At 35.4% G+C, this 18,933-nt stretch overlaps 1 protein-coding gene across 2 annotated transcripts in view; it reads right to left on the reverse strand.

Moving 5' to 3' along the window:
* Nucleotides 1-18,933, reverse strand: part of LOC113235415 (proton-coupled amino acid transporter-like protein pathetic) — a 105,700-nt gene that overhangs the window by 13,398 nt on the left and 73,369 nt on the right. For both annotated transcript variants that reach the window (XM_026471096.1, XM_026471097.1), the window contains exon 5: nt 5,280-5,401. In XM_026471096.1, the coding sequence (XP_026326881.1) occupies nt 5,280-5,401 (122 nt within the window). The remainder of the gene's footprint in view (nt 1-5,279; nt 5,402-18,933) is intronic.

Consider the following 18,933-nt stretch of genomic DNA (forward strand, 5'->3'; position numbering starts at 1 on the left):
GCTCTTCTTTGAAGCATATCCCATGCGTGCTCAATTGGATTGAGGTCTGGTGATTGAGCAGGCCACGACAGAACGTTGATACGAGCTTCGGCAAGAATGCGTGTTACGACTCTAGCCGTGTGTGGACGTGTGTTGTCATGCATTAGTTGAAATGAATCACCCAACTGGCCTCGCAAAGGGATGATAACATCTGAAACAATCCTTTCTGCGTAAACTTGAGCATTGAGGTTACCCCTGATCCAAATGAGATCGGTTCTTCCGCCGATCCAAATACCGGCCCATATCATTATTGTTCCCCCACCATATGGATGAATTTCCTGACAATATCTCAAACGTTCATGACGTCCAGATGTTCTCCAAACTCGAGTACGTCTTGTATCCGGTCTCATACCGAAGCGGGATTCATCCGAAAAGCACACATAGCGCCAGTCTTCTTCCTCCCAGTTTCTGTGTTCGCGAGCCCATCGTAAACGGGTCCTGCGATTGCAGGGTGCAATAGGTGGAACTCTGAGCGGCCTTCGGGATCGCAGACCCACTTCACGTAAACGATTTCGGATTGTTTGATCGCTTATTAGCAAGCCTGAGGAGCTGTGGAGCCTCGTAACCAACATCATGGCGGTCATGGTACGATTCCGTCGAGCAGTATTTTGGATACACCGGTCCTGTCTGCGAGTCGTGATGCGAGATCGTCCTCCATGTCGCTCGGCCACGCTGCCCGTCATGCGATAGCGCGTCCAGAGGCGACTTATGACGCTCTGTGTAGTGTTAAGAGTGAAAGCCACAGCACGTTGCCTGGAACCAGCTTCCAACATTCCGACGGCTCGCATCATCACTTCTCGGGTTAAATGATGTCGTCTCTCCATAATAATGTAAATTGTTTCGGTTCCGATGCAGATATTGTAATGATTTTGTCAAAACGCTATAACTCATTTTTATACAAAACCACATTGACAATCGAATTTTAAACAATATTCCTTATTTAAATGTTAAAACTCACTAAAAAGTATCAATAGCGATACAAAAAAGTTAATATAATTAACCCTAATTGCAGCAATACTCTTAAACGTACTTGAACCCTAGACACTTTTGATGTGTGTATTTTAGTACCCCTCTGTACATGTATAAGTGTGAAGTTTCTATCACACTGAATAGTGGCTCCTTCTGATTTCTACGGTATTTATTATTACTATTGTAATTAATTTGATATGTATTGTTATGTAGATGTACGTATGTATGTGTATATATATAAATATAATGTAAGCATGTGGCTATATAACATATAAGTTTTATTTATTATTTATTTTACTTAATTTCTCCCTATATGTAAAAAACGAAATGTTGAAATATAATTCGTGCATGTATCACGCGAGTCATAGAATGCCTTAATCGTCACACTTTATGTAACGCGTTGTTGGTTCATATTTATTTAATCTTGCTTTCTACTTTCTTTATCTGATAAATAAATAAATAATAATAAAGAATTAGTGTAGTATATAATGTGATGGATGGAGTTTATGTAACTGTCTCCATGGCCGAACAGACATCACGCTGGTCTGCCATGCAGAGATCTCAGGTTCTATTTGCAAGCCGGGTGGAATATTTGTATGGCCTACATTTCTCTTGTGAGTATGGGTGTAATTTGTGGTTGCATAAGTGTGTGTTCATGATACCCGTGATAAAGAGTTTATATATAATAATAAAATTATAACGCACACAACGTTATTATTATTATCTATTTTTGACTCTCTCGTCTCTCAAGGCCGAAAAGATTAATTTATTAATTTTTTTTTTTTTCACTTTGTACCTCTCAGTTTGTTAGCTGGTTTGAAACGCATTTACGGACCGAAGTCAAGTAAATGCAGTATGGCGTGTATCTACGAATATGTGGTGGGTGTGCAATAAGATCATACTTCGTCCTCGTCCATCTGCATGAACTTTCTGACGATGTGATATATTTAAAATTTGGGTATTGTCATACAAGAAGTTCATGCAATTGTGGGCTGTAAGTGGTCATATCGGTCTCTAATTTATTATTATTATTATTGTTTAAAATAATATATGAATATCATGGTATTAAAAAATGATATTCAATAAATAAATAATTTTAATTTTTAATAATAATTTTAGTTTTTAATTTTTGTGTAACAGCTATGTCCGCTTATGGGTGTTTGGATACTTAATTTTAAAGATCTATAACATTTATCTTATGTCGTGTAGCTAAAAGCGTGTTTACAGCTCACAGAAAATTGCTATACACACGTGAAGCTAACACGTTTCTTTTAATTTCAGAACGTGTTCCCTTGGGGGTGCGTGACTGACACGTTTATTCTATCTTTTTTGATGATATTTCATATATTACAGTTTCTATTTCACCATTTCTATTATTATAAACCATTTCGTGGTACTGGATATATTTATTATAACTGCGGACTAGTCCCGGTAACATGTACTTTGGTTCATCTGCATGTTTTGGTGTAGATCGCGTATCCTAAGAGTCCACATATCTTCTAGCAGGTCTCACAACATTTCTGTGGGGTTGAACGAGGTAAGCCTCCCACTGACTTAAGAGCGAAAAAGGTGAGTTTGAGTTTTTTTCTATCATGAAAATTTGTAGAAATCATGTTTTCTCGCCATATAGTAATCAATGTATATTCTCAATGTTACCATATATTTTTTCCAAAGCATTTGATTCAACACTTTCACTGTTATGCGTAATCAACCAAAGCCATTTGAGGTTGTATAACTCAGAGCCTTGCGATATTGTCCCTCAAGTGTGCCAACAGGTTTGTACTGCTCATTCTAAGTAGAATCTGCACTATTCCGTTATCTAATATCTGGTTTCCACGTTTGCTTGCAGTGCTTAGAGCATTAATTGCAAATATCTGAGGCATAAGTTGACAATTCCCGTGCGCCTGTAATTTCACCAGCACCCTTACCTTTCCACCGGAACGCAATAATGCTCATATTACTGCTTGGCGGCAGAAATAGGTGGCAGTATTTCAGTGGATGATCTCATTCACAAAGAGCTCTTCTGCTACTAAAAACCTTAAAAAATACGAATTCAACTTGACAATAAGAACAGAAGATACACGATTGAGTATTAAACACAAAAACAAATTTCGTTCAATAGCTACATACATAGATGTTATAATGAAATTTTCCCTCTCGAGTGCCGTAATTTATAATTAATTTATTCATTGTTTAGTGTGGAGACTAACAAAAGTGTTATATTAAGCACATGAACCCTGTAGGGGAACTGTTCTCATGTCACGACTATCTGTCGTGACTGTGTCGTGGACGTTTATTTTATCATTGAACGGCTGTCGCGTCGTGTCTAGCTGTTCCCAGAAGATCGTGTCGACATTTTTTTCGGTTTACGGCAGCCGCCTCGTCGTTTGCACGACAGAATCATTTGAGGCTGCGATTATCTGTCGTCACATTTGTATCGTGACGTCTTATTTATCATGAGACGACTGTCGTTCTAGCTCTTCCCAATGTTACGACAGTCTGTAGTCGTGACGTCAAAAAAGACATATGTGAACTACTTCATTTAAATATACAATACACGACACTCTAAACTGCACGACTATCTGCGTTATGACATAATGGGGACGCGTCCTTTGAGCTCATTTTACAATAAGAGAGTACTTTATTTCTAAAAGGCATATGTTTACACATCGAGTATATAACCGGAAATAGAGACGAAATGGCATTTAATTTGTTTGAAAACTATTCTGCCAAATCATTACGGTGACAACTGCGCACCGATTGACCAGCCCGAATTCGAAACAATTGATCGTCAATAGTTTCTCTTCAAATCGACCAGTTTAACTTTGCTCAGTTAAGCTTTGCTATAATGGACGAAAATTGAAAAATTACGTATTTAATTACCGAGGAAATGTGACTTGTCTGTTTTGTAGTTATATGTTTTGCTGTTTTTCCCATACCACCGAATGGAACAGCCCCCCATTCTTAGAGATATTATCTTTATTTAATGTAATATAGATATTTAATGTAATGTACAGAATATTTTTGGAATATACGGAGACGCACAGACAGGTCAGTTGGTGACGGTGTACTATTTCAGCTTTGTAATTTTTATAATTTCCGCGCAAACCAAAGTTGATATTTAAAAGTGTTATAAGGCCCATTTACCTGATGAGATGCCAGGGACGGATGACCCTTATTTCGTCTCTATTTCTGGTTATATACTCGATGTGTTTACACATCGTGTATGCTTTTGTGATGCCTTCATAGATCTAAGAGAGTTCATAATTTTTTATAAACTCGTAATTAATAAGGAATACATTTAAAAAATATTTAAAGTATATAGTAAATACTATCAGCAAAATTGACGCTTTACCTCCTCAAGGATTCTTTTTGCGTGCAGGCAATGGCGATAGATAGAAGCCTTTTTTAGCTTGCTTGTTCTTAGCAGTTTAGCGGCTGGATTATGAACCGGGTGTTCGGAACTGGACTGGATTGCGTGTGGTGGGTGCAGGTCTAAGACATCGGAGGTCTGCTAAAGACCTCGGCATTCCAAAGTAGTTGATATATTTGGGATAGATCGTTTATGTATTATAAACAAAGGTTTCCACAAAAAAGGGTCAACAAAACAGGGGACGGGGTTAGATACAATCTCCGCTTGCAGACAAAAACTGTTTGGAACTGGGAAGGCTTCAATTTTGCTGAAAGTACTTCAGAGGGCACCGAGCTTCTGGCGCTCATTGATTTTACGTATTCTATGCGCTCCGTGTTTGTGAGCGTGTGGCATACGTTTTTAAAGCCGTGTGTAAGCGACGCGACCTCCACGTCAGACGGCCGAAGCAGGATTAAAGTGGATAGGGGATAAGGGAATTGTAAAAATGTACGTTATAGAAAAGATGTAGTTTTGTTATTTATAAAGAGCAAACCCCTAGAGTTTCTTTCTCGTTCTTCTCAGGGGAATTTGCCTTACGAATGAGCAGCATAATTTGCTTACCGAGAAAGAAATATTATTTGACTTTAACTTCCCTGGACGAATTTCTTATTTTTACAAGGAGAGCTCCTTGTGAAAAATAAGAAATTCGTTACTAAAGTAAAAAGAGGGGTTGCCCCAGTTTTCGAAAAACAGAAACAGGTTCGTGTCTTGTTAGATCGAAAGCTTTTTCGCGTTTTTCTATGCATTTATAACTATAGCAAACTAATGGAGTAATTTCACAAAATTTATGAATAACATGGTAGTAAATACAATCATAATATTCATTACAATCAATAAGTACTTAAGTGTGTTTAGTCACCTGATTAAGGTTGCATATTTTCGAACAGGTCGAGGTCCATTCTGAAACACCAGTTCGCATGTGTCTGCATATCCGAGACAAGGCTTCTTTGTCTCGACACAAAGCTGTTGTGACGTTTTCACCTGAAATGTAATAAATGGAATAAAACTGCGCTGTCTTTTTGTCTATAGGAACAAGACAATACACCGGCAAAAAGACGTGTATTATCTCAAGTGGAGAATCAACATTAAGTTATATTGGGGTATGTATACTTTGTTCGCGCGATCGGTTGGTATAGGAAACTTTCAATGTGTACTATGATCACGATATCAGTTTCACCAGCCCAATTGCCCTACGATTTGTCGCAACCGATCGCGCGATTCGATTCAACTGAAAAAATATTTCAAATAGTTTTCCAACAGATCATGATAAATTTTAACACGGTTTCAGATTTTTAAGCAAATTTAACAATTACTAATAATTATGCATTTCCTTAGGCCGCTAACAGACTGACTGCTTGTTTGCAATTAATGCGTGAAGTCGTAATCAACTTCATGCAGTCGAGGTGTCGGATAACGACTTCGCGCTTTAACTGCATGTGGTCGAAACCGACTTCAAGCAGCCGAGATCGGATGCATGCAGTTAATGCCTAAAGACGTTATCAACTTCATGCGGTCGTGGTTTCGGCTGCATCAGGTATGTTGAAGCATAATAAGCAATTATATATGCTAAAATAATCTCAAATATGTCAAGGAAATGAAGTTGGTTACTACTTCACGCATGTGTGTGGTTTCGATGCAACAACAGTTCTCGGCATTTTTGCCGACATACTAACGTACACACTCATTGCTCCGCATTAGGGAAACTCTGTATCGCGGGTGCCATGGACACACACATAGACAACCACAAATTACACCCAAACTCACGAGAGAAAGAAGTATAGGCCATATAAATATTTCTCCCGGCCCGGGAATCGCACCTGGGACCTTTGCGTGGCGTAAAATATTATTTTTAAAACCAGAGATGGGCAAGCGCCCGGGATTTAAATCGGGTTAAAACCCATTATAATGCCGAAAATCGAGGGTAAAAACTATGTACAAGTAAATATTTTTTGTATATCGATATAGTAAATCGAGTTATGTTCAAATGTAATGATATTATTACAAAATGTTTATTGTTTCTGTCTTTCTTTTAATCGATACAAAAAATTGTTAGATCGTATGCACTCGAATCGATTTTCGTAAAAATCGCAAAACAGAAATAGGTAAGGTATCCACATCCGTACTACTTCCTTGGACAAACTATTTCACAAGAAGCTCAACTGCTGCTTACTAAGCCACTAGGGTTTCTCTTACTGCTATGATTGTTATGTAATGTTTCAATTTCTCGAATTTGTATGGCACGTCACGTCGATTGAGCGGTAGGGTAATTAGCAACATTGTGTAGGTGAAAGCGAAAAAGGTAGATTGTCTGGTCTCGGTGGAAAGATAGCGTAAGTATTTTTTAATGATAATTGCGGACGAACCATTAATTCCCAGTACTTTTACGTGGAACTACTGCAACCCAAAAGTTCCATATGAACAGTACAGGGAAAGAACATTGTCAGTTTTTTTTTTCAATATTGCTTTCATACTGTATAATAACTGCCTCTGTGGCCGAACGGTTACCATGCCGGACTGCCACGCAGAGGTCCCAGGTTCGATTCCCGGGTCGGGAGAAATATTTGTATGACCTACATTTATTTCTCTCGTGAGTTTGGGTGTAATTTGTGGTTGTCTATGTGTGTCCATGGCACCCGCGACACAGGGTTTCCCTAGTGCGGGGCTATGTTGAGTGTGTGCGTTATTATTATTATTATTATACTGTAAGATAATAAAACGCTAAAATGAATTGGTGTAATCATGGGACTCTCATGACTTTTAACCAAAAGGTTTATTACAAATTTTAACAGAAAAGGAATAGTAGTCATTTATTTAAATATATTATAACAGAAAGTCTAAAAAAAAAAGTTTTTATAACTCGTACTTAGGTTAAAGCAACAGGTATATACTATGATCACACAGATAACATATTGCCTACCTGAGTAGCTTTTCAGATATGTTAGAATAAATTTTAAAATAAAATGCTGCATAAAAACATTAACGTCTTTTAAGTTTCTCAAAAATTATTAATTTATGACAATGACCTTTCTTTCCATGTACCCTTCAAATCCCTTTATTCCCATTAGTTCCATACATGGAGCAACGCGGTCCTATTATAGGGCGAAGCGTTTAATGTCAATTGTCACGTCATTAGCGGGAACTCGCCGAGTACATAACACATAGGTATATTTCTTAGAGGATGGAAAAAAATAAAAGAAAGGAGCTGCCCTAACTACAGAATCAACGTGCATATAACTAAAATTTGAAAGTTACAAATGGCGGATTTCTTTAATGTTGTACCATAATCTATCGATAAGTCATTATCGACATGCAAATGTATGACTTGAATGTTGAAACTGCTTTTTTTTTCTTTAGTTAACTGTAACCAAAGTATGCCTAAACAAACACAAGTCTCATAATTTAATCTCGAGTGGTATAGGTACTATTATAAATGCCAACACGCGTTTTTAAACTTTTTTAAAATTTATTTTTAAGATTACAACTGGTAACATGCAGGCTTTAAAAACATAGTCATTTTTAATAGTTAGAGTTGTCATTGGGAAAAGTCGGAAACGAGTGTATAATTTTGTTTTCAGGAACTGAGAATAACTAGTAAATGAGTCTTGTTTAATTCTAAATTGAACATAAAATTATTTAGCAATAAACCTAATGATGGAATAACATTGTCATGTAATCTAGTTACATTCAAAGTTCTGTTAAAATTTAAATCTTCAATATGAAGCGAACAAATGAAGATGGTCTTTGATCCAACGTTTATATTCGGCAGTCCTATAATTTCCGACCATTCTTTCTTCCTTTTTTCGTTTGTAGGAAAACTTGAAATAATAATAATAAAACAATAAAAACCTCGTAGTGAATTGTTTTAATAACAGAATATCGATAATATATACGCTTACAAGATCAACACTATCTCAAAATAATCGTTAACAACAATCATCAAATATACAAACAAGCAGGCAATCTAAAGTAACAAAAGCAAGATTTGGCAAGACATAAATAAACTACTTAAATAAGTCTAATTACATGAAATATTTGAGCTATTGTGTGATTTATAGACAAATAAATAACACATGCCTGTGCAATGTAACATCCGATTGATTTGCACTTTTTCTAAAACTACATCTCTTAATGCTGCAGCGTCACATTTTTATTAATACCTAATTTTCCTACATCTTTTTCACAATACCGTCCTGTTTCCATTCTCCCCATTCTTTCTAAAGCCCTAGAATCCATTGTACATACACAACTTTATTCTCATCTTACCTCCTATAATCTTTTATGTCCGTTTCAGTCTGGCTTTCGTCCATCTCATAGCACTATTGGAGCATTACTGAACATTACGGAGGACATACGTCGTGCTATGGATGAAACGAAACTCACTGCCATTGCCCTCTTGGATTTCAGCAACGCTTTTAACTCTGTTGACTTCGACATTCTTCTTGGTGCCCTTCAGGCTGTTAATATCCCCTCTCCTATTATAAGTTGGTTCTCTTCGTATCTTTTCGGTCGCCAGCAGAGCGTGAAAATCAATAATGGCTCGTCATCTTGGTCTAACTTAACTGCTGGTGTGCCCCAGGGTGGCGTACTCTCTCCTTTACTCTTCTCTATTTTTATTAATAATATTTCCCGTGTCATTTCTTCTCCCTTCCATTTATATGCTGATGATCTTCAGCTTTATCGTAATTTTGAAGTGGGCGAGGTAGCGGAGGCAATTGCGTCTATCAACTGTGATTTGTCTGCCATTCAGTTATGGGCCAAGTCATGTGGCCTTTTGGTTAATCCAGCCAAGTCTCAAGCAATGATTGTGGGCAGTAGCAGATTGAGGTCCAAGTTGGACTGGTCTTTGGTACCTGCGCTGGTATATGACGGAGTTCCAATTGCATATACTAACAAGGCTAAAAATCTCGGGTTAGTAATGGACTGCACCTTGTCTTGGACTTCTCATGTCAATGAGGTCAGCAGACGAATGTACTTCTCATATCATTCTCTCAAACGTCTCCAATACTTTCTTCCTTTTCACACCAAAATTATGCTTGCGCAAACTCTTTTACTCCCTATTCTTGACTATGCCGACGTTTGTTACTTGGATGCTACCGAAGACCTTTTAAACAAACTAGAGCGTCTACAGAACCTGGCTATCAGATTTATTTTCGGTCTCCGAAAATTTGATCACGTTTCCGAATTTCGTGCTCGGTTAAAATGGCTCCCAATCCGCCTTCGCCGTGATGTGCATATCCTGTTCACCCTTTTTAATATACTTCATGACCCAAATTCTCCTTCCTACCTACGTTCCCGGTTCCAACTGCTTCCCCCTCCTAGCCGCTCAAGGCGTCCGTGCATCACTAAGATGCTCGTTCATCCTAGTTGTAAAACAAATTTCTTTTACAACTCCTTTTCCTCTCGTGCAGCGCAGCTGTGGAACAGACTCCCTTCCCATATTCAGTCTAGTCCGTCAATTGCTTCCTTCAAGAAAAGGTTGACAGCGCACTTTCTTGCTGAACTCTCTTAATAATCATCATATTTGTATATGTGTAAGTTTATTGATACAATGTATTATACGTTATGTAGTCTATTTATTTATATACTATTTTAATTATTTAACGGTAATTTTATATATGCTTATTTTACACATGTAGATTATCATCTTTTGTTATCTCTTTTGCACGCCGTTCCCCGCTTAAAACCTTTGCTCTCACTGCCTTGGGTTGGCTGGAAGAGATCTCTTTTAGAGATAAGTCCACCTTTGCTCACCTTATGTTATTTTTTTGTTTCTGTTTATTTGTTTGGTGCAATAAAGAATGTATAATAATAATTATTCTCACTGTCAATATTTTTGTCCAATTTAATTGTAACTCATGCGAATAATTCAATAGTCCATTTGGAAAAACATTTGTTTTGACATTTGATGTACTTCCCTTTGACAACGGTGTCATGTACCTCATGTACTGCGAAATGGACACGGTTGGCATTTAAGATGACGTTACGTATTTTCGATTCCCGTGTTTGACACAGACAAATGTAATGCTATGTCTTTTGGCTTAAAATGGCACGTAATAGTTAAACAAAGACAATAATATGTTTATGTTTTCGACGTCGAAATGCATCATATATGTACATATGACGTATGATTTATATATGTCAACGTAACATGTCCTACAGTTTCCATAGTCTAAGGTATATTTTTCTCAAACATATACTTTCAAAAAACGAACACGGAAAGTTTGTCATATAAGACGGTGCAACTTTTTCCCGACCAAGGCTTACAAAGTAAATATGAAAATTCATTACTGTGCGCTCGCTGCTCTAAACTTTTGAAACTGTCTACTAAAGTTTGGCTAACGAAAGATGAGACTGAGATTTTTTTTAAATCGGCTGACAACCCTAAATGGATGGAAAAAAAATAGTGTAAGGATTTTTGGGATTTTCTTAAAGGGATTAAGGAGAAACTAGTGGAGAGACGAATTGTTTTCAAGCAAACTCAACACAAAACAAATATTCTTATATTTGCGTATAATTTCCGATTCGATTGGTTAGTACGACGTAATAATTTAGATCTTTTCCATGAAATTTGTAAAGTTTTGCTAGTTTTCAACAAATCGTAATTTTATTTAACGCTAATATATTAATTTATAGGGAATGTGGACTCCGAGAAAGTAACGACGCCACATGCCTACAGTTCCAGATTTGTATAGTTTTGATATTAATGCTATCAGAGAACGGGGCAGAATTACTAAGAGCATGGAAAAAATAATATTAAGAGTACAAGAAAGTGAAAGCAGTAGGTCCGATATAAAATTTAAGGTTAATTTTTAAGAGTAACTAGTGACTAAGAGTGACTAATTTCGATTATGATGAGTAAATATAAAATTACAACAAATGTGTTTATTTCTTGTATAATATACAATATATCTTTTTTAGGACTACTTTTTCATATACGTTCAAACAAATTGTTAGAAGTTCAGCTGTGATTGGAAACACAATAACATTTTCTTTCAATTGTCCATTATGTCAAATATTACTTTTATAGCGTGTCAGCCCCATCTAGTGCACCCGAAGCGTAATTACAAGCGTCCTTCCTACCCGATATCGTGACGACCATCCATCCTAGAGTGACTAGATTAGTGTTTCCGAATGCTTCTCGCCATCGATCCTGTTTTGAGAAAATATATCTTTTCTTGACCAAATTTATGGTAATAAACACAGACCTAATAACAAAACGACTTCCGGTAGCTTACGTCTTATGCGTGATTATAGTAATTAGTATTCGAGAGACCGCGTATAACACTGGTTCAAATGAGAAGTGGTTTTCATGTGCGCGTCTTTTCCGCTGTGATTCTTTATTAGTTCCTGTTATAAGTATTTACTTATGTCGTAGTTTCTGTGAAATATCTCTGTGTCCCTTTTTTATATATATAATACATATCCATAGTGCTCTACCGACTGACTTATTTATTTAACGTGGCCATACTTTTAATATTAATTAATATTTCTTTACTTTTTCTATTATAGATCTTTCTCTCTTTAGTTTTTTACATATACATTGTTTAAGAAAAGCTCTACATTTGCCTCGGCGGGAACTCGTATTAAATACAACTTGTAATTAGTTGTAATTCATAGTCGTCCAGCAATCCCTGACAATACCCACTCTTTATCACCGCTAAGCACATATGTACAAAAGACGAGATTGTTACCGATTGATTATGTTCACGGAAAATGTATTCTGTGGTGAATCCTTCCATACGACATATTACAAATGAGACGATTTTTCTAAATGCAATGGCATCTTATATTATTAAATTTCTTAATGGTTGAATCTAGAGACTACTTATACTTTTTAAAGTATATTCAATATTCTTTATTTGCATTCCACAAAGGTTACGTTATAGTAAAATAATCACATCCCTTCAGGGCACAGAGTATGCTGTTTCCAATTATTCCCTTACAAGTTTTCAATTCAAAATTAATTAACATTATAATAACATTTGTGTAATAAAAAAAGTTTTAATTTATTTCGAAATATTTTATCATTTTTTTTAATAGGTCAGGTATTTCATATAAATTTTTATGGACAAGACGAATGTAGAGTTATCTAGATCTAGATGAAAGTCATCTATTTATTTGTATTATGCTATTTAAATTACTTTTTATTACTCAAATAATATTTTTTCTTTGACTAATTGTTGCTTGTGTCTAATTTAATTTTGATTTTTGTTTTGTACGTAACATGTAATATATATATTATTATTTGAATTGTGGTGTTCCATATGGTGACGGGCCATGAGAGAATAACAGCGAGGGCAGTGTAAACAGTATAGTCCTCAGAGGCTGAGTCATGGACCCTTTTGACATGCTTTTATTTTATTTTATTTATTTATTTTTTATTATAGGAAATGAAACTATTCTTCCGGATTTAAGTCGCGTATATTTGTTTTTTCAAACAAACCGACGTTTCGGGCCCTTTACAGGTCCCATGATCACGGTTGACTGTAAAGGGCCCGAAACGTCGGTTTGTTTGAAGAAACAGATATACGCGATTTAAATCCGGGAAAAATAGTTTCATTTCCTATGTGTAACAATCGCGAAAACCTAAGAACTCGACATATTTTTTATTACTTTGTATGTTTCTTTTTTATTTTAATTGAATTTATTTTTATTAATTTTTTGTTGTTTTGTTTGAAATTTACGCATGTCAAATAAAGCCTATTTTATATATTAGCAAGTCGTGCGCCTGGTGTTAGGCGACACGTCCGTCCTTAGCAGTTGCTATTAATTGCTATTAGAGCTTTGATCTAAGCGATACTGCCAGTGCGTCTATCACCCCGAGACATAAGTTGACAAGTCCCATATGCCTGTAATTTCGGCGTCAAGTTGGGATATCTTGTATTATTCTTCTCTTCTTTCCAAACTTAATTACGGAGATATAGTTTATGGTCCTCGTTTGTTGAATAAAACTCAACACCTGATTCAACGTGTACAAAATGAATGTTGTCAATTTTGCTTCAAAATCCCACCTCGCAGCCATATCACGCCATATTTAAACAATGCAAACATGTTAAATATGGACTCACGAGGACATCTACATCTTGCGTGTATGCTATTTGGCGTGATAAAGTTCCAAAAAGTACTCTGGGTACTTGTATGGAATGTTAAAATTCTCCACTTTGAGTGAGACCTCTGTTGGCGGGACAAATTCATCGCACTGTGGCCTTTACTGGAAGATTCCGCTATCAAGCAACAAAGTGTTGGAATTCTACCCCCGCTTAGACTCCTTAAATTTAAGTTTACGTTTAAAAAATATTTGAGGGAATTAATTTTTACACAACAAAAGAAATAGAGAAACCTGTGGTACGGCAGTACCTTGCTGTACAACATAACTACAAAAGTTATGATTGTCAAGTTGCATTAGCACGCATTAGGTAAGTGTCACATTCACAGAATGTTCTACTTCCATTACGTTCGTTATACAATAGGAAATGAGTCATTGTACTCCGTGCGCTGTCTGCGAGATAAAAACTACTGGAAGTGCCTCGATTACTATCAAAAAGCTGTCGTCAAAATTCACACATTCATAATTTGAAATGCTATCATAAACTTTTCATAACTATTTTGACACAGGTAACCATTAATTTATAAATTTTAATTATTTTATTGTTAAATATAGAAAATCTGTTTTTAAGCTGTAATATAAAGAGGTTGACTCAAAAATATGCCTAAAATACAGGTACACGTTTATTTAGTTTAGGCATCGCAATTACACATTAGGTAGTAATATTAAAATGTATATAGCTTACTACGAACGTTTAGGTTCCCTTTTTAATGCTTTAATACTGTAATAGCTTTATTTACATTTGTTTTACTTGTATTGTATTACATTAAGTTATATTGAAATAAGTTTATCTTTATCTTTAGTATGAAATCTTGATAATTATTGGTCATTGTTTCAAATTGAAAAAGAAATAACAAATTTTGGACTGTTAATGTGATTTGAACTTTACCTTGTTGACTATTATTGCAAGTTACGACGTTTAGATTTTATATTGAAATTTCAATCAATGTGCTGCCATCTAGCGGCCGATTGCCGATTAATAGCCGAACGACGACAAATTCTAGGTGTGTACTGTCGAAATACAAAACTGCGAACGAGATGCGAATTCGCAACGCAGGAACCTGTGACGTGAATTGCTACCACTGCCACGGTTCGGGTGATCATTCCTTCGACGATCGTCAGCTGTACTGAACGTATTTTTTAAACTAGGTAGCGACAGGTATCCTAAAAAAAGTGTTGCACTGCTGTTATTGATAAGCAAATATAGGAAAAAACATAAAGGAAATTAGCGAATTCTTGCGATGCGTCGTGCGAGCTGCTAGATTTCTGTGATGCGGCGTCACATTGCAGTTCTGTGCTTCGACCCTTAGTTCTCTAAAAAAGAAGCGACCATGTTGCAGCTCTATAAAGTTTTCTTACGTTTCTTGTAACAAAAAATAACACTACTTTCAGAAAATTGGAAATTTATTCAAATTAAATAAAATAAGACTTAATGACGATACGCAACACCACCATAGATTATTATTATAAGTGCGACAATGCCTTATTTTTCTACGATATTTGACGTTTTGCGCTACACGGCCATAACGCACAAAGCTAAAATGACGGACCTAGCTGCTCAACTGTTGGCACACATACTATGCAAACTAATCACTTCTACCGTATATATTGTTCTGTGATAAATCTATGTTAAAGTTTGAGGACGACGAGGGTTCTTTTCAGAGCAAGGATACGCAACATTCATTTGTTTTATGTTTTTGAATAAACACGAGTTCGACTCTCTTTGAAGAGAAAATTAAAATCTAAATTGTATGTAGAAAATTAGTTCAAATGGTATAGAGACGCTTTACTATTGCCCTCGTTAACATAATTACCCTAATCAAAATTTTTAGCGAAATAGAATTATTAACAATTATCTGGGATCAGCGAAACAACCCCGTAAATAGTTTTTTTTTTTTATATCATATTTAGTTTCAGTTTTATGGTTAAGCGAAATTAGAGTAAATAACGTTTTTTAGTACCAAAAAATAATACAAATACAAAATGTTTATTACTCCCTATAAAGGTAAAATACGGAAGTTTTGGTACAATAACTTACTATTAAAAGATTCCTTTGAGAGAGCTGGAGTTTGCACTAGGGAAAAATCTGTGTTGCGAATCTCTAGGCTCTCCACCACCTAAATCTACATAGATGTTTTACAGCTTTTATACAATAACAACTTTTTTTGCTAAAGAGTAGGTTACTATTGAGATTGAAAAACATATTTAAAAATTGGTAGTGTGTGTGGGTGTGTGAGTGGGTGGGTGTTTGTATGCGCTATGTAAATTGCATGTTACCTAGATTTTAAAGTTTTAAACCACGGGAGGTAATAACAATGTTTTCTGTAATCCAGATTGGCGAGCCAATCGGAATTTCTTTTACATTCAGCTTTGCCCAATGGACAAATATTTAGAATTTTGTTCAAAACTTTATATGCCAATATCGAGTTCTTATGTTTTCGCGACTGTTACACATAGGAAATGAAACTATTTTTCCGGATTTAAATCGCGCATATTTGTTTTTTCAAACAAACCGACGTTTCGGGCCCTTTACAGGTCTCATGGTCTCAGGGTTGACTGAAATGGTAAAGTTGTCAACTAGTTATATCTAATATTAATCTATAAGTACCCTATTTTTTACCATAGTTACAAAAGTTACTAATTTATGTACTTTATTTTTAAATTTTCCAAAGAACATTCCAATTTACGCTACGTATTTTACAAATTATTTCATTTTATTTTTATAAATCTGAATTTTTATTACATTGAATTCTTTATTAATTAATAACCGAGATAAGAATACATTAAACTATATTAGTTATACGTTAATACAGCCGTGACCATGGAACCTGAAAAGTGCCCGAAAAATTGTTGATTAGTTTGAAAAACAAGTATACGCGATAATTATTCGAAAAAATTGTTTCATTTCTTATGTGCAACAGTCGCGAAAACCTAAATTGTACCTTTTTCGTGTAACTTAGGAAGTAATTATTGTAATTGGACTACAGAATAAGTGCACAGTTCCGTACATTACAAAGTGGAATCTTTTGATATTAGTGTTTCTAACTTTGATTATTTTACTTTAATTCCTATAGGAGTTGGATATTTATATTGGATATATCCAACAATTATTAAGATATATTTGTAAAAAACATAAGATAGATTGGTCTTTTTTCTGATCCCGAATATGTATCGTTGCTTATCAAACATAGTGGCTCATTTTTTATTTAATACATTCGTCTATTTGTAAACCTCGTAACCTACATTAATGTGAACTTTGAGTAGGCACATAATTAATAATTAATTCTAACTATAGATACATTAATTTCGAAAAAAATTGAACAATCCTAATTTTGAACTACTTGACAGGTAGCAACTTCTGGCTAATTGTTTTAAGTACGACCCACTATTAATCTTGGTTTTGTCACCGATAACCACAAGTTCAAACTTCAAACTCGACTACTAAAGTTGGAGGATACTATTTCTATCTTCTTCGGTTATTCCAAGAAGATTATCTTCAATGTTCAGTCCATTTTAGGACGCTGACAAGGGTCGATGACCTCGCCTCGATGACCTTGAGCGATAACGTGCCTACTATAATTTCTCCAATAAGGTGGCGCAATACGCCCCGATGCGGTAAGAATGTGGTAGTTGGACCTTCCGCTTGATTTAACATAATATTGATTACCGCTAACAGATGGCCTTGTTCTTAAAATACACACATGCTATCAAACCAAATTATTCCAAACCATATAAGAACTGGGCATGCTATGCAAACAAGAAACAACCCACACCTCGAGTGAAATTGAGTTATGTATTTAGGTAGAACACCAGACGTGTCCTTTACCCGCTCACAAAAGATCCTGGCAACATACCAAGCCAAAACGGAGAAAATAAATGTCCTTCAGGGAACCAACCCTAAATAAGTAACTTTTAATAGCTAAAAAGAACCTTGCTGCTTAACTTCATATAATGTATTTTTTTAAATATGCTATACGTATCCATTTCACATGTACTGAAGTACTGTAGATCTTTGGCGTTTTCATTACGAAGACTAGAACATGTTTCTCGTTAACTAAATAAAAAGATACATAATGTTTTCTATTTATTGCTATATAATATAAAAGTTTCCGTATATCGTTCTCACTGCTACAGTACATCGTTTATCTCAAATAGAGATGCACCGAGTACAAGTTTTACCGAGTAACCGAGTACCGAATATTACTCTGTTTAACATTTGCCGAGCCGAGTACTCGGCCGAGTTACTCGGTTCATTACAACCGGAACGCGATGATGATGATGATGGCTGATATGTCATTAAAAGTTTATTGTCGCGAGAGCAGAGTCCTTTCCAATGGTGGTCGGAGCATAAAACAAAATTTCCAAAATTGGCACAGTTAGCACGAGTGTTTTTATGTGCACCTGCAAGCACTGTGTATAGCGAGCGGTTATTTGCCGAAGCGGCTAATGTGTACGAAGAAAAAAGGAACAGACTATTACCTGAACGCGCAGAAAGCCTTGTAAATATTCCTACATCATAACTTGCCTTTGTTAAATTTTCAATATTAATAATATAAACTTTCTTTTTAAATTACTAAATTGCTAGAAATTGTTACAATTGTCTACAATTTCTAGTAATAAATCTCTTTTGAATATTTTAAATATATTGTTGATTTTACTTTATTATGTCTATAGCTGTGATACTTTATTTTAACCGAGTACTCTTCTCATGAACCGAGTTATTCGGCCGAGTACACCGAGTACACCGATTACCGAGTAGCAAACGAGTACTCGGCGCATCTCTAGTGTCAAATAACTTACTTATTTATTTCTTCACACTGTTTTTACAAAAATCTAATTATCTCGAAAGTGACATTTTGTGGGTTGGTCATAGTTTGTATAACTATGTCCAACTACATATCTCGTAAGTATCGTGCTCGACGGTAGACAGCCGATTACAATACATAGGGAATATAAATTAATTTGTCAAAACCATGTCAAAACAATGTCAAAACAGAGGTCTGGCAACGTATCCCACGAACGCAAGCTACGCAGCAGAAGTTTTCAAATTTTACTGAATAATCAAGGACGCAAACACTAATTTCATTTTTGTTTTGAATACTTTGTGTTTTAGGTTCTAATCCAACCAAAAATATATTTTTTTTATGCTCACCTAATGGCTAAATTTGACTTTTTAAAAATATTTTGTTTTGATTTCAACGAATTGGGGCCATTATATTTACTTATTTACGTATTTTTTTGTGTATGACATTTTTTCACACTGTTAAGTGCCTGTCCATAATTTGCAAGCAAATATTTAGCTCGTACTTTAGTAGGCGAAAGTTACTTTTTACTCCTAAATTTGTTATTTGTCTTTTATTTAAAACAAATAAAGTGTCAGGATCAAGATAAGTACCATTTAAATAAT

The sequence above is a fragment of the Hyposmocoma kahamanoa genome, unplaced genomic scaffold, assembly GCF_003589595.1.
Source record: "Hyposmocoma kahamanoa isolate Upper Pololo Valley unplaced genomic scaffold, ASM358959v1 87, whole genome shotgun sequence".
Classification (NCBI taxonomy): domain Eukaryota; kingdom Metazoa; phylum Arthropoda; class Insecta; order Lepidoptera; family Cosmopterigidae; genus Hyposmocoma; species Hyposmocoma kahamanoa.